The 26,829-nt window shown below is 43.6% G+C and overlaps 2 protein-coding genes and 2 long non-coding RNA genes across 7 annotated transcripts in view; 1 reads left to right on the forward strand and 3 right to left on the reverse strand.

The window, feature by feature from the left end:
• The window catches only part of LOC127005941 (calcium-binding mitochondrial carrier protein SCaMC-3-like), a 43,985-nt gene extending 43,404 nt beyond the window's left edge, over nucleotides 1–581 (reverse strand). Inside the window, exon 1 of one of the 3 annotated variants that reach the window (XM_050875382.1) lies at nucleotides 243–575. In XM_050875382.1, coding sequence (XP_050731339.1) covers nucleotides 243–434 — 192 coding nt within the window. In that variant the 5' untranslated portion in view covers nucleotides 435–575. Of the gene's footprint in view, nucleotides 1–242 lie in introns of all 3 variants that reach the window. The other 2 variants (XM_050875383.1, XM_050875385.1) reach the window with 2 other exon arrangements.
• A 1,218-nt stretch (nucleotides 582–1,799) lies between these two features.
• On the reverse strand, nucleotides 1,800–7,675 carry LOC127005944 (uncharacterized). 2 transcript variants are annotated; one of them, XR_007758987.1, is made up of 3 exons: nucleotides 5,245–7,672; nucleotides 2,047–5,164; nucleotides 1,800–1,899 (listed from the first exon to the last, which is right to left on the reverse strand). It is a non-coding gene; the product is annotated as an uncharacterized LOC127005944 (long non-coding RNA). The 2 variants fall into 2 exon arrangements; XR_007758986.1 differs by lacking the exon at nucleotides 1,800–1,899 and having other exon boundaries at nucleotides 2,474–5,164; nucleotides 5,245–7,675.
• On the forward strand, nucleotides 7,481–8,137 carry LOC127005943 (uncharacterized). Its single transcript, XR_007758985.1, has 3 exons — nucleotides 7,481–7,629; nucleotides 7,801–7,936; nucleotides 7,989–8,137. It is a non-coding gene; the product is annotated as an uncharacterized LOC127005943 (long non-coding RNA).
• LOC127005942 (golgin subfamily A member 2-like) lies at nucleotides 7,824–25,319 on the reverse strand. Its single transcript, XM_050875387.1, has 19 exons — nucleotides 25,242–25,319; nucleotides 23,205–23,276; nucleotides 21,985–22,773; nucleotides 21,597–21,795; nucleotides 20,780–20,898; nucleotides 18,349–18,556; nucleotides 17,544–17,709; nucleotides 17,115–17,256; nucleotides 15,963–16,157; nucleotides 15,232–15,435; nucleotides 14,017–14,235; nucleotides 13,121–13,227; nucleotides 12,287–12,473; nucleotides 11,909–12,026; nucleotides 11,301–11,489; nucleotides 11,011–11,181; nucleotides 9,277–9,404; nucleotides 9,012–9,114; nucleotides 7,824–8,577 (listed from the first exon to the last, which is right to left on the reverse strand). The coding sequence occupies exons 1-19, from the start codon at nucleotides 25,287–25,289 to the stop codon at nucleotides 8,231–8,233; spliced, it is 3,711 nt and encodes a 1,236-aa protein (XP_050731344.1). The 5' UTR covers nucleotides 25,290–25,319; the 3' UTR covers nucleotides 7,824–8,230.
• Between the last annotated feature and the right edge of the window lie 1,510 nt (nucleotides 25,320–26,829).

Consider the following 26,829-nt stretch of genomic DNA (forward strand, 5'->3'; position numbering starts at 1 on the left):
CGGTGGTCCCCTGCCCCCGGTGGTCCCCTGCTCCCGGTGGTCCCCTGCCCCCGGTGGTCCCCTGCTCCCGGTGGTCCCCTGCCCCCGGTGGTCCCCTGCTCCCGGTGGTCCCCTGCCCCCGGTGGTCCCCTGCCCCCGGTGGTCCCCTGCCCCCGGTGGTCCCCTGCTCCCGGTGGTCCCCTGCCCCCGGTGGTTCCCTGCTCCCGGTGGTCCCCTGCCCCCGGTGGCCCCTGGGTACCCACCTCCGCCCCGCCGGGGACCTGCGGCAGGCTGAGTCTCTTGAGGCCTTCGGAAAGGTCCCGCGCGTCAATCCTGCCGTCCCCATTGGAGTCCAGCTGGTTGAAGAGTGCCCCCAGGCGCTCCTCCTCCTCGCTGGGGGACTCGTAGGCATGGTGGAACTGCGGCGTGTCACTCGCACCGGTTTTGTCCTGCATGGCGACGCACACATGCACACACACGGCTCCAAAGTGTCACAGGCCGGCCGTCAACACGTCCTCCTCCCAGCACTCCCCATAGCAGACTACTCCCCGCGTCAGGCCTGCCAACGTGCCCGCGAGATTCTCCTGTGTCTTTACTAATATTTTGAGGGTTTTATTCCTTCCCCAGCCTCCGATGCAGCCCCTCGTCAAGGCCTGCACGGCGGACTGTGTGCCTTCAGTAGCAGGGCGGGAATACAGGTGTCATGACCTCACGAAGTGGTCACCTATTTATCGCACAACAAATGATGCAATACCGAGAGAGAGAGAGAGAGAGAGAGAGAGAGAGAGAGAGAGATTATAGACCACAGTAAGAGAGAGAGAGAGAGAGAGAGAGAGAGAGAGAGAGAGAGAGAGAGAGAGAGAGAGAGAGAGAGAGAGAGAGAGAGAGAGAGAGAGAGAGAGAGAGAGATTATAGACCACAGTAAGAGAGAGAGAGTTATAATCCTCACGTACAGGTAACTACACACACACACACACACACACACACACACATATATACAGAAAGAGAGAGAGAGAGAGAGAGAGAGAGAGAGAGTTATAAACCTCACGAACAGGTAATATATCTACACACACACACACACACACACACACATACATATACACAGAGAGAGAGAGAAAGAGAGAGAGAGAGATGCAAATATAGCCCCCAGCGTAAACTTCAGCAAACACGCAATTTCCTCGTACGCTGCAGTAGTTTCTCAGTGAACAAATTTAGCCCGGCCAGCCATGGAGCCAACCTTCCCTAGCTCACCTGCTGGCACGATTTCTTACCTGGATAAGGATGATGTAGATATCTTTTTTGTTACATAAAGGAAGCAGCTCAAGGGCAAAAGTAAATATAATCTTCAGGACATCAATACTAGCTAATGATACTAATGCTAACACTAATAGGAGAGAGGAATGACCGGAATAACCCATAAACCTTAACACACAGAGGGAGATTAAATAACTTGGCCTACATTACTTCTGATTTTATATTCCGTAATTAAGCTTCAGAACATTAACACTAATAATAATAATAATAATGATAATAATAATAATAATAATAATAATAATAATAACAGGCAAGAACTAATTGACAAATAAAGTTAATGAGAAGGAGACTTAAATGTGCAAGACAGACATACAAAGATCAGTAGTGGATGCTTGGAATAAATCAAGATGTCGAAGGTATTAATACAAGTTATACAGCAATACAGGTACAGGAATACAGGTAATACAGGTGAGAGTCGGCAGATCCTGTATAAGATGACTGACTGGCCTCTTGTACTCTCCTCCATATCGATCATTATTGACTTATTTTTAATCTTTTATTTTTTACAGCAATGGAGTGAGACAGAGAAGGTTGCAATGGTTCAGACATGTGAGGAGAGAGACAGGGAGTGGAGTGCTGGAGATGGTGGAGGAAATGGAGGTATACCTGGAGAGGGACAGGGACACAAGACTTGGAAGTGTTAGACAGGATTAGCACTGGAGAGAGTGAGACAGAGAAGGTTGCAATGGTTCGGACATGTGAGGAGAGACAGGGAGTGGAGTGCTGGAGATGGTGGAGGAAATGGAGATATACCTGGAGAGGGACAGGGACACAAGACTTGGATGTGTTAGAAATAGAGGAAGGATTAGCACTGGAGAGAGTAAGACAGAGAAGGTTGCAATGGTTTGGACATGTGAGGAGAGAGACAGGGAGTGGAGTGCTGGAGATGGTGGAGGAAATGTAGATACCTGAAAGGATGACCAGGGAGACCATGGAGAGGAACAGGGACACAAGACTTGGATGTGTTAGAAATAGAGGAAGGATTAGCACTGGACTGAGCAAGATGGAGGAGGATCATGGCAAAAGTCCGACCCCAAGAATGAAAAGAAGATGGACTATAAACAAGAAAGAAGAAAAAGAGGAAAAGAATGGAAGCAGCTCAAGGGCAAAAGAAAGTAAAACAAAACAAAAAAACAGAAAACAAACACAATAAAGCTTGGATCAAAACAAACATCCCAACAAGTATATCAATAACTTTATTAAAAATAGCCATCTTCAACATAAATTATTAAGCCATAAAATAGAACCCAAGCACCATGTGGGCAGACAATAAAGGAGGTCTGCATAACACTGGCATAGTAGCAATGAGCTGACAGGAGTATGTATGTATGTATGTGTGTGCATGTATGTGTATATGTGTGTATGTATGTATGTATGTTCCCTCCTCAACCCCACCCACTCACACTGATTGGACTACAGTTGGCTATTAATAAATGCTCTCTGTTGCATCCTTGAGCCATAACTGCTTCTGCATGTTCCGTAACACTGTATTTACTGAGTTGTAGTTTACAGGATCAGGGTCAGGCTTGTGTTATCCTGTCATAGATAACACTGTATTTATCAAGTTGTAGTTTCAGGATTGGGGTCAGACTTGTTCTTCTGTCTCTAGATCTACTTTTATCCAACTTGCTTTTACATATTACTGTATTTACCAAGTTGTAGTTTACAGAATCAGGGTTATAGGCTTGTATATTCTGTCTCTGCATCTACTTCTACCCGGTATTGCTATTACCCATTATTTATCACTTTATTTACCGAGTTGTAGTTTACAGGATCATGTGCTATCAACCCAGGAATGGTGTACGTCAGGGCTGACCGACAACTAGGTGGAGAGGTTAAATCAGAACTTTGCAGGAGCAGGATGAAGTATATTAACATCAGACAGGGAAAGGTTGAAGACATTGGAAAAGATCTTTGTTTGTCCCACAGTGGGCTTAAATAATGGATGATGATGATGATGATGATGATGATCCCCAGAGGAAGAAGAAATGGCAGCGGGTAAACGTAAATACAATCGTCCCTCAAATAGCACGGTTTCCAATAGTTCGGTTTCAGTTTTATACGGACTGTCATAGAAGATCTTTTAGGATTTTTAAATTTCCCGCTCGTCAAAAAATTTAAAAATCCTAAAAAACCTTCTTAGAAAATCCACATAAAATCAAAACTGAACTATTGGAAACCATACTGTTTGAGGGACGATACACTGCAGGTTACAACGCCTCAATGTAAAGTCATCACACCAAATATACATCTGATTGGAAATTATAACACTGGGATGGAATACTCCCAGCTTCTGAATGTTTCGTTGGTCATGTTTAGCAGCTGCAAACTTGCCACCTGACAAATACTGTACATACATACTTGAGAAAAAGTCTAATTATCTCAACTGATTTTCTAAGATCAAGTTTTAATGGGCTGACTGTTACTTGAATCCTACAAATTCTTCTTGGGGTCAACTGTATTCTCTAATCAACTACGTCATAGCTTCCTGCGTTTGACTTTACCATGATATACACTTTGACTCAAGTATATGCTGTACAAGATGTCTGCAATCAGTTCAATATAATAAGGCTGGTGGGTACTCCATGCATGGCCTGCCTCAGCCCCTCCAGGATATCTTGTTAGGGGCACAGAGAACCTCTCATAATAAACAGAAATGGTTCTCCACCCACAGACTTAAGTAGCTAAGGTCATCACATGGTTCTGCTGCCCTGGAACACTCCCTCCACAGGACAACAGGTGAGTTTCTCTGCTGGTGTTTCCCCCACCTCTGCACCCAGGGAAGGATTAACCCTTATATAGGCACTCAAACACTTTACAAGGGGCCCAACAGCTCACATGAAGGCCAAAAAATGAATAGATAAATGATGCCCTCATTGAAAAGACTGGTCCAGCTAGGAATTGCAAAGTTAATTTTATCATCTATATAATGCTTATTTTGTTTGTGTGTATGTTTGTCAACACACAGCATACTCTTTTAAAAATAGCATGCTCTGATAGCTTATGAGGCAGTCCTATCTCGTCTGGCCTGGGCCCCAAGAGGTTAATCTGGCCCTCTTGGCAGTGGGCAGAGAGGTCTTGGTGTCTAAGGCATCAGCTTCCTCACAAACAACACATCATCACATTTCTCACCAAGCAACTAACACTCTTTACATGATGAAATAAAATATCAGTCAACACAACATAACAAACAGAGCATAAGTTTAACAGGTCTACTTTTTATTAGGAGCTAAAAACATTTGGAAAAAATATATTAATAACAATCTCTTTTTACACACACACACACACACACACACACACACACACACACACACACACACACACATAAATCTCAACATGTTCCTCCATAAAAACTTTAAGCTACCTGGTTACCTCCCAACACCTTGCCAGTAGCCTCAAATTTTCCTTCCTGTCCTCAAAATGTTTCACAAAAACCTCTTGATGCTTGGACAAAGGAGGACAAGCTAAAGGTTCATCATTCTTAAGGGAGTCTATGGCACCTCTTCCAGTATTCAATCTTACTTCTGTCTATGAATTCAAAGTAGAGATTAATGTAATATTTATACACTGGAGAAAAGATGTGAAAAATGTTTGAGCCGGTCTTGACAAATAAGAAGGAAGGAAAGCCAGCAGATACTCCCTCCCTCCCTTTACTTCAACTCTTGCAGAAGCTGAGCATCAAGACAACAAATTCTTCTGGCATGTTGATTGGTATTCGCTTAATAAAAGGAGAATGTTGCAGGCTTTATTACTCATTAAGTTTTGCCCTTGCTTGGCTTGCCTCCTTGAGTGTGATGATAAACAAAAGAGGGGCGAGGAATAGGGTGTGAGCAGTGTACCATAACTCCCCTTAGCAAGTGTCTGACCCAACCTTTGCCAATGAGAAAAAGAGGGACCAAGAATAGTGTGAGCAGTGTACCATAACTCCCCTTAGCAAGTGTCTGACCCAACCTTTGCCAATGAGAAAAAGGAAAGATGCAGGTGGGGGGAAGGACAATGCTGGGAGGGTGTCTCAAAGGAACCACCAGAGGGACCAAGAATAGTGTGAGCAGTGTACTGTCTATAACTCCCTCGCAGGAAGATCTTCTTAAACCCATATTCTCAAACACTCTGGGCTCTCACAACAACTAGTTCTCCAAGACCAAAGAGGAGTTGAGTTGGGTTCTCATGAGCATTTCTCACTTTCATGGTGCAGAAGCCTTGCCAAACTATCACTAGGCTCATAAAACCATCCATGGAAATGCTAACACAACCTCTACCAAAGCCTTATCAGATGTGTGTGAAAGCCCCCAAATGCTTGAAACTATGGGCCTCTGTGTCCAAAAACAGGTGGATGATGAGCACAAGGGGGTAACAGGTTTGTGATCACAGCAGCCCAGATGATAACAGGGATTGATATAAAAAGCTCACCACCAACGGATGGTGACTCACTTCTGTTTCAACACTAGTGGCTCAGCATCAGCCATAAAGCACCAAACATATTAGGAGTGGTCACCACCTCATGCCCACACTCAGGCCAGGCATGTGTGGCTTCTGTGGAATGCTTAGTAAATGCAAAAGTACTTGACAAAGCAGGCATCTTGGAGTGATTCCACTCGACTTCCCTAAAGGCCCAGACACACTCAGGGAGGTCACCTGTGCCTAGGATTTATTTCTGACCCATTTTCCAAGCCCAGTGAGGTCTGGCAGGAGGCATTCTGGGTGGTGACACATCTATCATTCATGTGTCTTGCAGCCCTACTGAGGTGTCCTGGTCATACTGGCAGAGGAACATTTCCATGGGCCTTGCATGGGCACACATAGTAAATTACATTAGTATAATGTATAACTAGTGGCTTGCATCCTGCTGCCACTGGCTTGGAAGATTGAAGGCTCATCAGCTTACGGTGATCCAAGATAAGTGGAAAAGTCTTGGCGCAGTCATGATGAGTGCCAATATGATGGCTATGGGCCTTACTCTGTCAGCGCATTCAGGAAAAGGTTAGATAAATTCAATGATGGTGATGTTAGGTGGGGTTTGGCTTACGGGAGCTGCCTTGTATAAGCCTGCCAGACTCTTACAGACTCCTTAAGTTCTTATGATGAGTAATCAGCCATGTAGTGTGTGGGCCTATGGACTCACAATGTGGCCGTGGCTCCATGCACAGCCTTCAATGAGAGGCCGCCATGCCTTCCTCGCCACGCTCTGGGCAGGCACTTCGCCGTTACAACACTCCGCTATCAAACCAACACTGAATATGTTGACTATGCCTAAAAAATTCTCAAATATGCTACTTCTGACTATAAAGAGCTATATACAGCCTCCTGGTAAACACTACAGTACTAGTCTGTTCTGGATGCAGCTTTTGTCTTCATGCAAGTGTAAGTACTTGAAGCATCAGAGCAAAATATTATGTTCCACTATTAATGCATAAAACTCTGCTGGAGTCTCAAATAAAAGACCTCCCTCAACCACTGGAATATATAAAAGAGATGCTTCAGTCAGGGACACTGGATCTGTCTCAAGCTGGTAGTGTAAGGCAGACATATCACCTTCCCTGTGCTGCAAATACTTCACCTCAGGCTTAAAAAGAAAATTAACACCTTCACCATTTAAGACAAAAATAACAGTCAGTCAGTCAAGTGCCCCTCCAGCCATAAACTAGCATGTTCAGCACACCATTGCAGAGACATTAACTTCCAAAAGCAAGCTCAAAACCCTGAGACGCAACTCTGGGAAAATCTTGACGAGGAATAATGTGACAAAATTCTGAACGTTGGAAAACTCAATATGTGTTTTACTCCATTTTTTCTATAGGAGACATTAACTTTTTCATTCTTTTGTAGGAGACATTAACTTCCAAAAGCAAGCTCAAAACCCTGAGACGCAACTCTGGGAAAATCTTGGCGAGGAATAATGTGACAAAATTCTGAACGTTGGAAAACTCAATATGTGTTTTATTCCATTTTTTCTATTGGGTTCTGGGGGGGGGCTTGTCCAACTAGGTTACCAAGAGCCTCAACTGACGTACATATGTATAAATAACAATCACATAACAAAATGGTCCTCGCTATACATATATAAAATGCAAATAAAGTAGTACACAAAAACTGGTACTACTACTATGCTATTAACAGCCTTGAGGGCAAAGTGGAAGTACAATTGTGTCAAAAATACCAACCCACCTTATTCTCAGTTCATTGATAGCTCATTTCTTCCCTGTTTTATATAGGGTAGGAGGGAGCAGGGAGGCTGAGGAGGGGGGATAGACTGAGGGAGAGGAAAGGGTCTTACAACATGGGAAGGGTCTGGCAGAAAGAGAAAGGAGTGAAGGGATGGACTGAGAGGGTGAGGAGGTCTTACTGCATATGAAGGGTCTGGCAGGGGGATAAGGCAGTGGGGGAGGGACTGATATGAAGAGGTGAAGGTCTTACTGCGGACTAAGAGGGAGAGGAGAGGGTCTTACTGCATGGGAAGGGTCTGGCAGGGAGATAAGGCAGTGGGGGATGGACTGAGAGGGTGAGGAGGTCTTACTGCATGGGAAGGGTCTGGCAGGGAGATAAGGCAGTGGGGGAGGGACTAAGAGGGAGAGGAGAGGGTCTTACTGCATGGGAAGGGTCTGGCAGGGAGATAAGGCAGTGGGGGAGGGACTGAAAGGGAGAGGTGAGGGTCTGGCAGGGAGATAAGGCAGTGGGGGAGGGACTAAGAGGGAGAGGAGAGGGTCTTACTGCATGGGAAGGGTCTGGCAGAGAGATAAGGCAGTGGGTGATGGACTAAGAGGGAGAGGAGAGGGTCTTACTGCAAGGGAAGGGTCTGGCAGAGAGATAAGGCAGTGGGTGATGGACTAAGCGGGAGAGGAGAGGGTCTTACTGCATGGGAAGGGTCTGGTAAGCCCCATCAAGTCTGGAGTGAGGTGGGCCAACATGACAGCTGTACAGTAAGTGACGTCGCTCGCACTCAAACGGTGATGAGTTTACCTGAGCACAGCGGACACGGGTGGAACTTTTGGAGGCCACAGTGCTCCAGTTGGCTGGTGGCTTCCATTTCATTGAGCAGGTCTAGGATTCTCTGGACAGTTGGACTCTTCTTGGTATTTGTAGCAGTGGGAGTTGTGGTGGTAGAAGACTCGTTTTGGGTATTTTGATTTTCTTCTTGTAGGAGCGAGACAGCCTCAGTTCCCTGCTCTGGTGGGGAAAGACCTGCACCAATCTCTGCTGCTCCTCTCTGTTGCTGGTCCAGGCCTGGGTGATGCAGCTCCTCAGCCGCCTCAGTGCTGGCGAGGCCTTCTCTCATCTCATCAGGTTCTGTTGCCAACAAGAGGCCTGGTTAGACACATTCCCCTCCCATCAGACAGGCTTCCCACAAACCAAGAGAGCTAAATTTCTTGACATTTCCTTAACTCTACATTATAAACTGTTTTTAAGACAAAAAAATTAAGTATTCTATTCAGTATACAAGCCTCCAACGTGTAGCTTGTAGTTATGTTTATACAGCTGTAGTTAGGCCAGCATATAGCTGTTCAACATAGGATTTATCATTCATTGTCACTCACCCTTTGACACGAAACCTCTGTCATCTATTTGTACTATTTATTCACTTTTTCATGCATGAAGTACAAAAGGTATTATACACTTCCTGATATAAATTCTATGACACTTCACAAACCAGAATCAAATCAGTCAAGAAGAACACATTATCCCACCATCTGAATTAATAGGAACTAGGAGACTCAACTCACTGATGCCATTGACGACGGCAGGCGGATGCTGGAAGACGCGGCTAATCTTCTGAACCTGCTCGTGTCCTGTGCCTTTCTCCTGTTCAAGATTCGACACCAGCTCCTGAAAAAAAAACGTTCCCATAATTAGTCTGTGATACTTACTGGACTAGATTATAATACAATGGACTGGGTACACTAACACCAGACAGAGAGGCATGGAGGATGCTGGGAAAGGCCTTTGTCCTGTGGTGAACTAGCAATATGAGTGATGACGTAGACTAACCTGTAGGGTGGACAGTTTTTGCTTCATCTCCTCTCGTTCATGGTACAGACTGGACAGCTCCAGCTCACGCTCCCGGGCCTGTTGCTTCATCACCCCGCGCTGGAACTGGTAGATGGTGATGTAGTCGCCTGAAATGGGAACACATTGCCTTTGAGTACTCCCACACGCACCACAGGGGAGGACTTACACTGCTGCTTGGAGCATATGCTATAGCTGAGTGTGGCCTCGCAGCTCACCTCCGTCACATTGGCCCTTGAAGCTGTGGTGAGAGAACCCATTACCCTTGGACATAGGACCAGTGCAACATCCTAGTCTTATATCACAGGTTACCTTCCCCAGGTGCCCATTTATTTATCAGCCTGAAAGGGAGGATTAACAGCTGGGTGAACAACATGCTGACTGTCCAGGCTGGGATTCAAACCCAGGCCTGTTGATTCATAGCAGGGTGTGCTAGCCACTACACAGCAGAGCCCACAGTATTTGATGTCGGAGAAAGGACTGGATGAAGTAACAGGTTTTAGCTGCACCCTCAAGTTTGTAGACTCAGTGTGACAACAAAACAAAAAGTCTAACCTTGAGAGAACTGATTTAGTGAGAAAAGAGCCTCATGAAGTTTCTATGTGAGCCTTGGAGTTCAGTACAGAGTAAGGGCAGTATTCACAGACACCTTCAACTCTCAAAACAAGTATTGAGAGAGGCCACAAGGGGGATGAGTCAGGTTCTCATGAGTGTTTTTCATGTTCATGGTGCAGATTTTCCTTCAGGGGTGGACTCACGGACTTGGGATCATTGCTTGAGTGACGGCCTCCGCGCCACTCATTGGCTGTTGTTTACTAGATCTAAGCTGCGGCAATTTCGTTTGTCATGACATAGCCAACTATCTCTCGCTCTCTGCTACCTCTTAAAATCAACACTATTGGTATATAAATGTAGTTATTCTTATAATCGCTCTTACTTATGGCTATTTATTAGTTTATTACCCACAAATATTAGAAACATATTTCAGGAATAATGATGGGACAATGAAAGGAATGAGAAGGTTCTTGCCTTCGGCCAATGTTTCCGTCATGACTCCATAGCATCACTACACATTATGACTAAGCCAGGCCTAAAAATATACCAAGATATCTTACAATAAATGAGTTAATCAGACTGTAGCCTAACACTTTGTAGCAGTAATAAGTAGTAAAAAAAGTCTAGCCTCAACAGTCACTGGACATAGTCTGTTTATGTGCAGTTCTGACTTAGTTTTGCTATGAATGTCATTTCTGATTAATTTATAATAGTTCAAAAGCCACATACTTATCAATAAAGATATTATTGCATTAGTTTTTATCAGTGCAATCTGTTACCTTACAACTCACAAAGGGTTTTGGTAGGAATACAAAGTCAATTTTCTGTGCATCAGAACTAGTTGCGAACTGGCCAATGAGCGCACAGTACCATCACCCATGCAATGATACCAAGTCCACGAGTCCACCCCTGAAGGAAAATCTCTGCCAACTCTCGTGGAACCGACTATAGCCTCATAGAACTACCCATGAAAAAGACCACAACCTTTACAAAAGCTTTCTTTGATTATCACCAGGCTCATAAATATACCCATGGAAAGACTAATGGACCTTTTACAAAAGTCATACCAAAAGTGGTTGAGTAAGCTCCTCAGTGTTTGAGGACATGGGCCCAAGAAATCAGCTTGTGTCCTCAGCAAGCAAAATAAAGAGTATAACAAACCAATGGATTCTGTTTCCAGCTGGAGCTGCTGCACCACATGCTCCAGCTGCTGCTTCTCATCGCTGAGGTCAGCCACCTCCTTCATGCTGCGGTTGAACCTGCTCTCCAGCACCATGTGGGCTGCCTCAAGGTCCTGTAATTTCTTCTCAAGTTCGTTGTCTCTCGTTTTATCTGAATGTAAATAAATTCATATCGATTTTTAAGACCCCTTCAGCTGCACAGGAATGATATGCCAACAATCTTCTATGTTTGCAATCTAATCATCATTACTAATCTGTTACAAGTGTTACCTCTTGACTCATCTGTTAGCACATCCTCCGGCAGGTCTTCCTTGGCAAGCGACTCTCCCAACACTTTATTATATTTGTCCCTCTCACAGTCCAACTGCATCTGCAGACTGTTGCACTCAGCCTCCAGCTTGCTGACTGCACCCGTCAGCATGGCCACCTTGCCCAGTAGCTTCCTCTGGCTCTCAGCATCTGATGGTGGAACACTTCAGATCAGTTTCTCACTCCCCTCAACAGACAGATATATATACATTCACTTAGACAGAGCTACATAGGCACACCCACCCACTCAGCAGCACCAGAAGACATGTTAGCAAGAGTGTTCAAATTAAAGGAAACAGTATCAATGTGGTTTACGTCACCTACTCCATCAGCATTCAGTACCTTTTGCTCTCACATCCATACCCCTTATCTTGCATTTACCTCTTCATCATCATGATTTATCCATTCAAGAACTATTCATTATTATGTCTTATTCATCATTGTGCATTCATGCCATCCAATCTTGTTAGTTAGTTAGCTCTCCTCAAATGGCTAAGGTTTTTATAGTAGCCTTGTATAATCAAAGAAACACTCATAGAGCAGCCTGCCTTCAGCTGATGAGTCCTTACCCAGAGCTGGACTGGTGGTGCCCTGCTGGTTTGCCTCCTGCTCCGAGGGACTGCCTCTATACTCTGTGATGAGGGCGTGCAGCTCAGCGTTCTGTTTCTGCAGGTCCTCAATCTCCACCTGGGAAAGAGAGGATCAGCTAATGACTTCACATCTACAGCATATAGCTTTTGTATCTTATTTCTACAATACAGGAGGTAGATGAAAGGCGAAACAAAATAAAACATAACGTAAAGAATAATCAGTTTTCCTTTAGCTTTTTTTTTTTCAGTACAGACATAAGTAAATGACATAACCAATGGAAATGCTTAGGAGAGGCACTAGAATGATATAAACCAGATGATGATGATGATGACAACATATTGAAGGTTATATCGTACCTTGGATAGCTTCAGTTTATTTTCCAGCTCCCTAATTTGCTCGGTGAGTGTTGCGTTTTCCTGAGTGAGCTGATCCATGTCTGGGCTCATGTGGCTGTGGATGTGGGGGCTGGCCAGCTGAGAACTTAGGGACTCACTGTTCTCCCTCAGGGCTGTGATCTCATGGTCCTTCCTCGCTGCCTGTTGCCTGCAGTGAACAGAGTGGAAGGTGAAATCATAAACACACACACACACACACACACACACACACACACACACAGTAAGAAATTGAGAAAGGGGACTTGTTTGAAAGACATAGAGAAGTTCAATTTTCCATACAGAAGTGTGGATATATGGAATGGACTTAGCAAAGACATTGTTGAAGTGGAAAAGGAAAAGCTGGATAAATATAGACTGGGAGACAGGACCAACCGAGCTTGAGGTAGGCCCTGTATACTACAAATAAGTAGACAAATAGGTAAAAAAAAACACACACACACACACACACATAGTAAAAAGTTGAGGAAGGGAAGATGCTCAAGAGACATAAAGAAATATAGCTTCCCTCAAAGAAATATAGAGGTTTGAAACAGACTAAGTGAAGAAATAGTATCAGCGAAGAGTGTGCAGAGCTTCAAGGAAAAGTTGGATAATTATAGATACGGAGACGGGACCACACGAGCGTAAGCCCAGGCACTGTAAAATTACAACTAGGTAAATACACACACACACACATACATAAACCCCATTGAAATAACATCTCTATTAGTGTAAAAACCATTTATCACAAGTTCTCATGCAAGATGGCAGGTCTCTACCCAGCACATATATGTCAAGAAAGCCACACAGCCCTACCTCAAATCAGCAACCTGTTCATTCAAAGCAGATATTTCCTGGTTCAGCGATTTCTTGACGTGCAGCTCCTTCTCCAGTTTCTCAGTCAATTCTAACTTCTTATTGCTCTGGAAGGAAAAGGAAGCTGAAGAGTTCATGTCAGCAATCAACTTTCTTACTATTAGGGTTCAGCAATGTCCCCACTAACTTAGACAATTATTGTATGTGGTCCAGAACTTGGAACCTTGTTAAAATATCCATGGAAAAAACAAAAAAGGGCAGAGGATTAATGGAGGGAAAATGCTAAGTATATTATAACACTGAGAGATAGGAGGACTAGGGATAAGGGATGTAGGTGGAAAATATTCTAATACTGAGAGCGAACCTTCAATGGATTTGGGCGGGCCACCTTAGTAGAGAACTGATAACGGATTTGCAACCAAAGGAACTACCCCAAGAGCTGTAGAGGTCAGAACACACAGATGAAATTAGAACCTTTCTTTCAGCCACCTCTTTTGATTCTTTTTTAGGAGCAGTGAGCAGCGGGCTTTTATTTATTATTGTTTCCTTTTTTGTGTGCCTTGAGCTGTCTCCTTTGTTGTAAAAAATAAAAATGCTTGAGAATACGGGCCTTTGAATTTTTTTTTTACAGTAAACAGCTCAAGGGCAAAAGAAAAGAAGAGAATAATGAAAAAAAAAGCCTGCAAATCACTGCTCCTATAAAGAGTTAAGAGGAGCGACCAAAAGAGAGGTCAATTTCCGGAGGAGAGGTGTCCTGATACTCTCCCAGACTTTACCAGCATGAGGGATGAAAGAGTGAAGATGCTGCTTAACTCTTGCATAAGGGATTTGGACAGTATAGGGATGGACTAGTTAGTAATGGTTGAATATGATGTGTGTCCAGCTTTCCTCCTTACCATTATGATGAAGCCACTCTGCAGTTCCTCCAGCTGTTCCTTGAGTTGCTTGTTCTGTGTCAGTGCCCGCGCCGCAGCCACCTTGTCGCTCTGCATGGCCGCCAGCAGCTGTGACGTGTCCACCTCCTTGGTCTTGTTGCGCTCCACCTGCATCTCCAGACCTTCCACGTTGATAGACAGCTGGTCTACGAGTTTGGAGAGCTGGTTGTTGTCGTTGGTCTGATAAACATGGGACACTAGATGAGCTTTGGGTGAGATGAATAACAAAAGGAGATGTACTTTATTATTATCATTATTATTGAGGTCCATGAATGTGCAGCAACAGAAAATTTAAAAAAAAGATGAAATAGACCTAAACAAAGTCCCCTCAATAAGCAGACATGGGTAGAAAAAATAAGAGACAGTGACTATAGAGAAATAAGAAAGAAATATGGGTGGAGAAAAAAATAACATGTCACCAATATAAACGAGTCTTCTGGAAAGGTGTTGCAAGATGTGATATTTTTCCCCTTTGTTACACAGGAGGCAGACCAAGGACAAGACAAAATCACAAAATGAAAATAATAAATAAATTAGAATAAAATAATGCCCACCAAAGGAAGACAGCATGTTAAAAGAATGATCAATATTGGTCACGGAAGAGGAGGTGTAGACCTGATATTACTCTCTTGAAAGGACTTAAGTTATAATAAGGAGGAAATACACCCAAAAATAGGAGCCAATAGGTATGGTTTGAAGGAGATAAAGAGGAGAGTGAGACAGAAAAGTTTGCAATGGTTCAGACATGTGAGAAGAGAGGCAGAGGGTTGGGTGCTGAGGATGGTGGAGGAAACGGAGGTACCTCAAAGAAAACCAGCTGGAAGACCAAGGAGAGGAACAGTGTAACAAGACTTGGACATGTTAGAAATTGAGGAAGAATAAGCACTGAAATGAGCAAGATGGAGGAGGATCAAAGCAAAACCGACCATCAGGATCCACCGGGAAGAAGCCTACCGGCGCAATAGGCCTAGACGTAAAAAAAAAAAAAAGATGAAAAAAAAAAAAAGTCAGGAACCAAGAATGGGAGAAGGTGGACTATCAATAAAAAAGGAGGAGGAAAAGAAGAAGATGGAGGGAAAGAAGAAGAAAAAGAAAAAAGGAAGGAAAAGAAGACAAAGAAGAAGAATATGGTCCTTTGATTCTATAAGTGGTATGGGAAGAGGATCCTTTGCTTACCAGGGCAGCGTTGTGCTCCTTCAGCTGGCACATCTCCTCCTGCAGCGTGGCAATGGTGTGTGTCAGGTGCTCCCGCTCAGCCCTGCTCTGGCCTGGCTCCTCCCCCTTGGCTTGGCTGGCTTGTCTGGTGGCTGCCTCAAGCGCTGATTTTGTCTCTTGAAGGGAGGCTGCCATCTCCTCCTTCTCTGATGTCAACTGTGTGACCTGAAAGAAAGGTTATAAGGCTGAGTGTCCTGGTGTGTGTATCAATTTTTTTCACCAGCTATTCTATAATGCAATCACCTGCAGCAAAAAATGTACTATGTAATTCGGCACTGTCATGTGGGGATATGGTAGTACAGACATCCCTCAGATAGTACGGTTTCCAATAGTCCTGTTTCGGTTTTATGTGGATTTTCATGGAAGATTTTTTTAGGATTTTAAAATTTCCTGCTCGACGGCAAATTTAAAAATCCTAAAAAAATCTTCGATGAAAATCCACATAAAACCGAAACTGAACTATTGGAAACCGTACTATTTGAGGGACGACTGCAAAAGTAGTAGAAGTCATCATCATCATTTCGGCTGAGCGGTTGGACGCTTTACAGCTCTCCTCCATTCTACTCTGTCTTCTGCCCGATGCTCATTCAATCCCATCAATGCTAAGTCTTCCTGTATACACCTTCTCCATGTTTAGTAGTAGAAGTAACAAAGATAATGATGATGGTGACACAGCACATTAATCTTCTTGCCTGTTCCTGCAGCGCCTGTGTTTGTGCTGCCAGCTGGGCGGTGTAGTGCTGGTAGTGTGCCGCCATCTGTGAGTTGTCGGTGCTGGCCTGGGTGAGTGCCGCCTGAGCTGCCTCCAGTTTCCTCTTGGTCTCCGTGTGCTCTGTCGCCACCCTCTCCAGCTGGGTCTGGGCCTCCTCGCCAATGCTATCACGCAGCTAAGATAATAACAACAATAATTACAACAACAGCACTACATTTTTGCATTCCAGTTTTTTTTCATCTTCAACATATTTAACAAAGTATATTTTCACCACACACACACACACACACACACACACACACACACTGTTGACTTTCACACAAATATATGTGGCATGTCTTACAAGAAATGAGAACAGAACAGGGTAGAAGAGAGGGAGGGAGACCAAGGAAGAGCTGGATGGACTGTGTGAAGGAAGAAAGATGTGAGGGACAAAAATATCTATGAACAAATGGTATAAAGGACAACTATATGGTACATCTTTCAGCTGCTTCTTCTTAAATACAGAAAGGTTTTCTTAATAACTCTGTACACATAAAAAAGAGGAAAGCAAGGCAGTGATGAAGAGCAAGAGGATACACTATAGTCGGTTCACCCAAGTCTGAAGTGAGCATCATTGTGCACTGGCAACCTGCAGCCACATGGCGTATCCGATTTCATGGATACTGTTTGCTAGTCTACGCATGGCAAACACTTGTCAGTGTCAATAATATTCAGGCAGCAATAACAAATGCCGTCAACTATAGTCGATTTTGAGTTAAAAAATATTAGAATTGTCGCAAATAACTGTTTGACTAATATAAGGCCTGTGAATTTTCTCGGTGGTGGACAGCTTCAAGGCTGTTTAATAATTATAATCAGTGATCTTGTAAATTAACAAAACGGCTGTTTGCAACACCACTAATTTTTTTTTAACTCATAATCGACTATAACTGACAGTATTTGTTATTACTGCCTGCATATTATTGACACTGACGAATGTCTAATATGCGTAGGCTAAAATACAGAAGGTATCCACAAAATCGGACACCCGGTGTGACACAGATTGCCAGCGCACGATAATGCTCACTTCAGACTTGGGTGAACTGACTCTAGTGGGGGAGCAGCAGGAGCCTCTACACAGTGTACAGACCTGCTGCAGATTGAGGTTTGCCATGGCCAGCTGACTCTTGGTGTCAGTGAGTTGAGAGAACAGTTTGTCGTAGTCCTGTGTCTTCACGTTCAGCCGCTCAGTCAACTCGTCAACGGCTGCTCTCAGCTCGTCACACAACTTGCTGTTACAGGCAGGAGGGAGATGCTTTCATGAATGATGTGACCTGGAACAATCTTCCTTTATATGTATTTCTTCCGGCCTACGACTAGAACTCTTCCAAGAGGCCACTCCTCTTAACATTTTTTTTATAGGAGCAGTGATTGGCAGGCTTTTTTTTCATTAATGCTTTTTTTTTTTTTTACTTGAGCTGTTTCCTTTACTGTAAAAAAAAAAATCCATCACTACTATTCTGTGACATGGATAATAAGGTGAAGGAATGGGCATACAGTACAGTCAAGTCTCCCTTACTTGGTCCTTGAGCTGGTCACTTTGCTTGCCTCCAGCTCTTTGAGGCGAGTCTCCAGGAGTGAGGAGTTGTTGTCCCTCTGAGAAGCGGCCTCCGCCAGGCTGGCCTCCACTTCCCTCACACGCTGCCGCGAGGCACTCAGGCGGCCCTCCAGCTCATTCACCTCCTCTGGGACAACAAATTTCAGCTGTACAGGTTCCCTTCAAGCACTGTAGCATTTGTTACTGTTATAACTATTTGATTTTTTTTTACAGAACAGAAGGCGCATTATGAGGGAAACAGCTCTACAAATAAAGGTTTCAGCGGCACAACTTTCACTCAGCAAGATAGAGACAGACTCCAGGGTAAAAAAAGAGCCCACACTCCTGCTTCTACCTTGTGGACCAACCTGCTGGCTCTTTACCCCTTGACTGCAGATATCCTACAAGAAGACATCACCAAGCTACAAGAATGGAACAAAAAGTGGCTGCTACAATTCAATGAAGAAAAATGTAAAGTCATGCACCTTGGGAGAGAATCCACCATACTAATACCACATGGGAAGCACTCCACTATCCACCACAGAGGCAGAGAAAGACCTGAGAGTAAATGTTCAGGCTACCAGTGAAAGCCAAATCCGTGCCAATCGCAGCGGACGGATTAAGTGCATGCTCCAAATGGGACAGCTTAAGAAGAAAGAAGAAAAAAGGGAAGAAAAAGAAAAAAAGAAGGAAAAAGAAGAAAAAAAGAAACAAATGAAGATAAAAGAAAAGAAGACTGCCCTCATTACGAAAAAACAAAACCATCCCTTTTCCCGTGTGGACTGACCTGCTTTCCTCTTCAGTGCATGGTCCGAGTGGGTCAGCTTGGAGTCCAGCTCAGATTTCTCGGCCACCAGGATGCCAATGGTCTGGATGTGGACCTGAAGCTGCTCCCTCAAGTTCTCCACCTCCCACACGCCTCCGCTCCGCGTGGAGGAGCTCAGGACCCCTTGCACAGCCGCCAGCTCTGCCTCCACCTTCTCCAGCTGGCTTTTCTGCATGGGATTTCAGTCATCAGCATCAGCATCAGATATTACTAGTACTTTATCATCACTGCCAAGACAGAAAAAATTGTCTTTCTCAATATTTTCCACCTGGTTCTGTTAGTAATTAATAAGTACCTACAAACAGACATATATTACACACCTGCATATATTAAACACCTACTGTACACACATACATTACATAGATAAATATTCCTTACATATATTCAGTAAATACATAAAAGCATATATATTACAGACACACACACACACACACACACACCGTAGGGCCTCACTTTGTTGTATAGAAAGTCTCATTAGTAAGGAAGCATATATGAATTTTCTGAGTCAAGACTTATAGTAACTGTTTGGGGTTTTGATAGGTTACGTTATAAATCAACAAAGAATGACCTCACTTTGTTGTATAGAAAGTCTCATTAGTAAGGAAGTATATATGAATTTTCTGAGTCAAGACCTATAGTAACTGTTTGGGGTTTTGCAGATTACGTTAGGTTAAGTTTAGGGTATCTTCAAACACATGATAGCCAGCACCTTATGGTATAAATCAACAAAGAATGACCTCACTTTGTTGTATAGAAAGTCTTGTTAGTAAGGAAGTATATATGAATTTTCTTAGTCAAGACCTATAGTAACTGTTTGGGGTTTTGCTAGATTACGTTAGGTTAAGTTTAGGGTATCTTCAAACACATGATAGCCAGCACCTTATGGTATAAATCAACAAAGAATGACCTCACTTTGTTGTATAGAAAGTCTTGTTAGTAAGGAAGTATATATGAATTTTCTGAGTCAAGACCTATAGTAACTGTTTGGGGTTTTGCTAGATTACGTTAGGTTAAGTTTAGGGTATCTTCAAACACATGATAGTCAGCACCTTATGGTATAAATCAACAAGGAATGACCTCACTTTGTTGTATAGAAAGTCTTGTTAGTAAGGGAGCATATATGAATTTTTTGAGTCAAGACCCATAGTGATTGTTCTGGGTTTTGTAAGGTTAGGTTAGGTTAGGTTAAGTTTAGGTTATCTTCAAACACATGATAGCCGGCACCTTACGGTATAAATCAACAAAGAATGGCCTCACTTTATTGTAGCGAAAGTCTGAATTTTTAGTCAAGACCTATAGTAAGTGTTTGGGTTTTTTTTTAGAGATTCGTTAGTTTAGTTTAGGGTATCTTTATTGTAGAGAAAGGCTCATTAGTAAGGAAGTATATATGAATTTTCTGAGTCAAGACCTATAGTGATTGTTTTGGGTTTTGTTAGGTTAAGTTTAGGTTATCTTCAAACACATGATAGCCAGCACCTTATGGTATAAATCAACAAAGAATGACCTCACTTTGTTGTATAGAAAGTCTTGTTAGTAAGGGAGCATATATGAATTTTTTGAGTCAAGACCCATAGTGATTGTTCTGGGTTTTGTTAGGTTAGGTTAGGTTAAGTTTAGGTTATCTTCAAACACATGATAGCCAGCACCTTATGGTATAAATCAACAAAGAATGGCCTCACTTTATTGTAGAGAAAGTCTCATTAGTAAGGAAGTATATATGAATTTTCTGAGTCAAGACCTATAGTGATTGTTTTGGGTTTTGTTAGGTTAAGTTTAGGTTATCTTCAAACACATGATAGCCAGCACCTTATGGTATAAATCAACAAACAATTAACTCAATTTGTTGTATAGAAAGTCTCTTTAGTAAGGAAGCATATATGAATTTTGAGTCAAGACCTATAGTAACTGTTTGAGGTTTTGTTAGATTAGGTCAGAGGTCCTCAAACTGGGTGCCAAGGACAGTGCCTAGGGGTGCCACAAGATCATGAATTTTGAATCATTCTTTTTTTTCTTCTTTTTATGTTAGTCTGCATTTATAACTCTTTTGTTAATCTAATTCAACTGATGAGTTCTGTTTGGGGATGTTCTGTACCGAATGTTAATTTTGGTTTGAGTATGGATAATAATTTTAATTCATTAATTAAAGTAATTTAAACAGGTACAATTGTGTTTAAGAAGTTAATTCATGTGAGGAGGGGGGGGGTGATGAAGGGGTGCCACAAAAGGGTTTATATAAGTTCAGGGTGCCATCATTGAAAAAAGATTGAAAAACTCTGGGTTAGGTAATACACACACATAGACTCATGCATTACACACACATACCAGACAGAAAGAGACCAAGGCAAAGAGATAAAATTAGGTATATGTATGGTTGATCAAGGCTGCTGCTCACCAAGTGGCTGCTGTGTTGAGCCTGCTGCTGTGACGCCTCTCTCTCCTGGTGCAGTAAGGCCGCCAGCTCAGTGTTGCGCTTCTCCAGCTCGCTCACAGTGGTGTCAAGTGTTCCCTCGGCTTGGTGGAGGAAACAACAAAAAGCTGGTGTGATAGGATCTTTTACAGTAAATGAGGCAGCTCATGGGGGAAAAAATAGCAGTTACAAGAGTGAAGAATTTTTAGTGGAGTGATTGTTATATTTCATCTTATGTTTTTTTTTCTTCTCCTGGCTAGATGTTCCTCTCTCTCAAACTCAGTTGGGTATATGGACCTGTATACTCAGATGCTCTCAGCTCTGACAATCAACATTTCCCAAGGCCACAAAGGAGATTAGTCCATCTCTCATGTGTGGTTTTAATGTTCATGGTACAGAAGCCTTATCAAACTATCACTAGGCTCATAAAACAAACCATGGGAATGCCCACGGCCTCTACAAAAGCCTTGTTAAACTATTACTAGTCTCATAAAACTACCCATGGAAATACAACATAAACTCTATGAAAGTCTTATCAGATATCAGTGGGTGTGTAAGCCCCTAGCCTCTACAGAAGCCTTGTTAAACTATTACTAGTCTCATAAAACTACCCATGGAAATACAACATAACCTCTATGAAAGCCTTATCAAATGTCAGTGGTGTGTAAGCTCCTAAATGTATGAGAATCTGGGCCATTGTCTTTTGAACTCTCTGGAGGAGCTGTGAAGGGATGAAAGAATAAAGATGCATGTTGACTCTCCCTTGACATTATCCAGGAAAATAACAGTTTCTGATCCTTACCCGCAGCCTCGCCTCCCATGACAAGGCCGCTCAGCTGGAGGGAGATCTGGCGCAGGCTTTCAGAGGAGGACTTGAGGACAGGAGCGTGATCCAAGCCCTCACCAACAGGCACATGGATCGCTGTGGTGACACTGGCGGTGGTGACGGAACTAACAGAACCTTCCCTCTCTGGCACCTCCTGAGATGCCTGGGCTGCCTCCTGGTGGCATGTGATTGGATTAGTTTTTGATGTGGTAGGACATACATACACACAGCTTACCGAAGACAGCACAGGAACGTATACATCAACTTTAAGATTTTAATTATTTACTTATATTCTCCACACACACACACACACACACACACACACACACTAAAAGAAAGTTACAAAAGGATTCATGTCACTTGCCTGTGTCTCAAAATTGCCAGAGTCTGTCCCCGCCAACCACTGGTGCGGCGCTGGAGTGCCAATGGCTGTGCCCTGCTCAGCTCCGCCCTGGCTGAGTGACAGAGTGCCAGGCATGAGGGCAGCCACGGATTGCACTGCCTCATATGACTGGGTTTTGGCCTCTTCCTGGTCCCCGTCTGCAGAGCTGTTGGTGTATGTGTGACTGATAGTGGCTGAGGTGCTTCCCAGTGTCTCCGGGTTGTACTCATTGGCATGTCTCTGGCTACTCAAGCCTCCCATCATGTCTGTGTAGTACTCACTAGCAGGTCTGGGCTCCACACAGCTATTTGCATATGTCTGGAGGCTACTCATGGCGGCTGTAGTGCTTACCAGGGTGTCTGCATGGGACTCATCTGTGGGTCTGGACTCCACATAACTGTTTGCATATGTCTGGTGGCTACTCATGGCAGGTGCAGTGCCTCCCAGGGTGTCTGTATGGGATTCATTTGTAGATATAGTCTCTTGGGGAAGCTGTGAATCACTTGGACTTGATGCTACACAAGACTCCGACTCTCTCTCTGCTTCTGTAGCCATTGCCTCCCTTCCCTCATGCAAGGATTCAGGAGGAGAGAGTGTGCTTTCACCATTCTCAAAGGCTTCCTCCCTCTGTCCTGGCACCGCCCCCAGGCTCTCCATCTGGTAGGCAGCACCCTCTGTCAGGTCTTCAGAGGCAAGGTCGATGGAGGAGGAGGTAGAGGATAGCATCCCTCCCTCTGATGAGGCTGCCTTGTCCTCATAATAATAGTGGCCCTAGAGAGAAAGAAGGTCACTGATGGTTGAGTTCTTAGAAACTGTACATGGGGAATTTTCTTTGAATATTACTATTGTATAAGACCCTAAATAAATGTTGTTGTAGTAGTAGTAGAAGTAGTAGTGGTAGAGGCAGTAGTAGTAATAGTAGTAGTAGTAGTAGTAGTAGTAGTAGTAGTAGCCTCTAAAAAAGTCATACCAAGTACAAAATTAACCTCCATAGCACCAATACGAAGACTGCAGGACTTGGCTACACAGATTAAGTTAGTCAGTTCCATGAGCCTCAGAAGACAGATAGTAGTTTCTTGTAAACAAAATCTGGATCTGGATTAATGATGTGCAGGGTACCTGTATAGGTGCATAACACGCATATTTGTACTGGTGAAATAAATATATAGAAAAAAGTTCATTAACACCCCTGATGGCCATACCTCCGTCCTTGGTGTTCCCTCTCGGCCTGAACTCACACGCTTGGTCCCTTTCTTTTTCTGGAACTGTCGCAGCTGTCAGGAAGGGGATAGAGAGCTTTTTTTAGTATGGAAGACTGGCTAAGGGTATACAAGACACAAATATGGCCCACAACATGCCACTAGGTATCTATCTACATGTTTAGTCTCTTTCTTCTTCTGAAACTGTTGCAGCTGTCAGGAAGAAAATGGAGCTTTTTTTAGTATGAAAGACTAGCCAAGGGTATTACAAGACACAAATATAGCCTGTGTCACTCTGTTAGCCGTTTGTGTGTTGACCTTCAAAGATTCCAGTAGCCTATACAAGACTCACATGAGACCCCTTCTTGAGTCCTCCTCCTCAGTATGGTTTACCCAGTACCTTGGAAATTCTAAACTGCTATATAGTTCCTCCAGAGAAGATGGACCGAGCAGATTTCAGGTTTGGCATCCCTTCCCTATTCCCAGCGACTCATCTTTAACCCCTTGACTGCAGATTTCTTACCAGAAGACATCATCAAGCTAAAGGAATGGAACAAAAAGTGGCTGCAACAATTCAATGAAGAAAAACATAAAGTCATGCACTTTGGGAGGGGATATCCTGCATACCAAAACCACATAGGAAACACTCCACTATCCACCACAGAGGCAGAGAAAGACCTGGGACTATACGTTACCAGGCTACCAGTGAAAGCCAAATCCGTACAAATCACAGTGGACGGGTACCCTAATACTTAACTTTCCTCGCTGTGATACACTATCGCACTATAATTTTCAGTTTGTTGATTGAGTCGCTTACTCATGTCAGGAGAGTATACCTGCTGGCGAGTAATTACGTGATCATGCTGTGGTGCAATCTTCGGGTGGTATTACAAAACACCTTTGCTTCTCACATTATCTATTTCTAAAGGTCAAAGAGGAGGTCAGTCGGGTTCTAATGAGTGTTTCTACAGGTTAATGGTACAGAGGAAGAGTCACACTATCACCAGGGTCATACTACTCCTGGAAATGCCCACAACTCTTGCGAAAACCCTGTCAAAATTGTGTTCTTGGGTAATGAAATGTCTTAAGATACGACCCTTCTTCTTCTTTTGACCTGTAACGCTTTGTATCACTTCTTAAGTCCTCCACAATACTTCTGACTTCACACCATGCACTTAGTTACTTCACAGTGCACACTTATACACTTCACCCTAAGCTGATGTGTTTTTACAGCTTTATGGAGACAAAAAGGAAACGGAAAGAAGAATGGTAAAGTTGGCAAAAGTGTTCCTCGCGCAGTGCTGGGAAAAAAGGCCACAAATGTCTGAATAAGTGAATATAAGTGGCTTTATTTCAGGTTAGAAAATAACATAACGCTGAAAAGAGTTGTGTGAATAAGAAGGGAGGAACGAGAGGAGGAGGACCTAAGAAGCGATACAAAGCGTTACAGGTCAAAAGATGAAGAAGAAGAAGAAGGCAAAAGTGTTCCTCGCGCAGTGCTGGGAAAAAAGGGCACAAATGTCTGAATAAGTGAATATAAGTGGCTTTATTTCAGGTTAGAAAATAACATAACGCTGAAAAGAGTTGTGTGAATAAGAAGGGAGGAACGAGAGGAGGAGGACCTAAGAAGCGATACAAAGCGTTACAGGTCAAAAGAAGAAGAAGAAGAAGAAGTCACCTCGGTCAGCTGTTCGAGTTGACCTGCTGTCCCTGTGCCATATGATTTTAGTCATTTTACAGCCTTTTTTAAGCTTGGAGAAGACTGACCCTTGCCTAAAATACTCTCCATATATCCACACAGTCTTAGGAGTCCAGGTTAACGAGTAAATGAGTGTGAAGAGACAGGAAAAGGAAGATAATCAGAGTAGGTGTTGTTTGTTTATATGTCAAATATGCCACAGTGGCTTTCAACACCTGACTATTACTTGGCACTCCAGGCACAGCAAAGAACCCCACACCTCCAGGCCGCCAGAACAGCTTGTGGTCACTCCTCTGTAACCACCACGTGAAATATGGATGAGTCTGAGTTATGCTATTCACCTTTTTCCTCGCTGCGACTAGCTTCTGCTCCCGGGCCGAGTCTGCCATGTTGGAGGCTGTCACGGAGGGAAACGAGACCACTTATAAGAATGATGTTGATGATACTTATATTACTACTACTACTACTACTACTACTACTACTACTACTACTACTACTACTACTACTACTACTACTATTACTACTACTACTACTACTAATAATAATAATAATAATAATAATAATAATAATAATAATAATAATAACAATACTAATAAGACTATAACCTCATATACACATTAAACCCATTAGAGAAGACTGCCCTTGCATCCAATTATATCCCCGGAATCGAACCCCAGACCTCTCGATCGTGTGTGTGAAGCGATCGAACCACTGCGCCACGGTGTGTGTGTGTGTGTGTGTGTGTGTGGAGAGAGAGAGAGAGAGAGAGAGAGAGAGAGAGAGAGAGAGAGAGAGAGAGAGAGATATGCGGTGAGTGCGTGAGTTGAGTGAGTAAGGGCAGGAGGAGGAGAACTGGAAGAAGAGGTGGAGGAGGAGGAGGAGGAGGCTGGTGAATCAATAAGAGATGCTGTCAGGACGGGAGAGAAGGAGAGAAGGAAGGCAGGATGAAGGATGCTGAGTGGAGGTGGACAGAATCGAGATGACCTTATATACATTTATTTTTGTCAGTAAACATAATATATCCAGCCAATAAGAGATCATAATGCTGTACGGGGCGGAAGAGAAGGAAGGAAGGAAGGAAGGATGAAAGATATGCTAAAGGAGATGGGCTGGACATATTATTATTATCATTATTATTATTATTATTATTATTATTATTATAGCTATTATCATTGTCATTATCTTTTCATAGTGTAATAAAGGTAGAGCGGGAGGAGTACAGATACACATAGTTATAAGAGTGAAGTTCGGGGCATACCCTATAGCTGCGCGTGGCCTCAGTGCTCATATCCGTCGCATTGGCGCCTAAAACAGAGAATTCAAGAGGTAAAAGGGGCATAAAGGACCGTAGATATAAAGATCAGGCATATTGAGGCTATTTTGAGCATCTGTGAGAAAAGAAAGTTACGTTCAAGTAGGTTCATAGATTATCTCTCTCTCTCTCTCTCTCTCTCTCTCTCTCTCTCTCTCTCTCTCTCTCTCTCTCTCTCTCTCTCTCTCTCTCTCTTTCAAGGAGAGAGAGAGAGAGAGAGAGAGAGAGAGAGAGAGAGAGCAGTGGTGGGTGGCAGGGGCGGAGGAAGCTTGCGTTGCGGGGGCGTCAGCCAGGCCAGTCAGTGCCTCTACCACCGCTGTCCTGGAGCCGCGTCTGCCACCATTCACCTGTCTGCCTGCTGCCTGCTGCCACCTACAGGTTCTTCTACCTCCTGCTTCAATTACGCCCTCGCCCGCCGCCCGCGCCTCGCCTCGACCCAGCTGCTGTGTGGGCGTGTGTCAGTCTCAAGGGAAACCGAGTGCTGTATGCGATTCCTCTAACGTGCAATATGTCACGGTGTGTGTGTGTGTGTGTGTGTGTAGGGAGGATGCGTATGGCGAAGGACTGTGTGAGGGAGTAAGAGGATTAGGAGGAGGAGGAGGAGGAGAGGAAAAAGG

The sequence above is a fragment of the Eriocheir sinensis genome, chromosome 31 (genome assembly GCF_024679095.1).
Source record: "Eriocheir sinensis breed Jianghai 21 chromosome 31, ASM2467909v1, whole genome shotgun sequence".
In the NCBI taxonomy this organism is placed as follows: Eukaryota; Metazoa; Arthropoda; class Malacostraca; order Decapoda; family Varunidae; genus Eriocheir; species Eriocheir sinensis.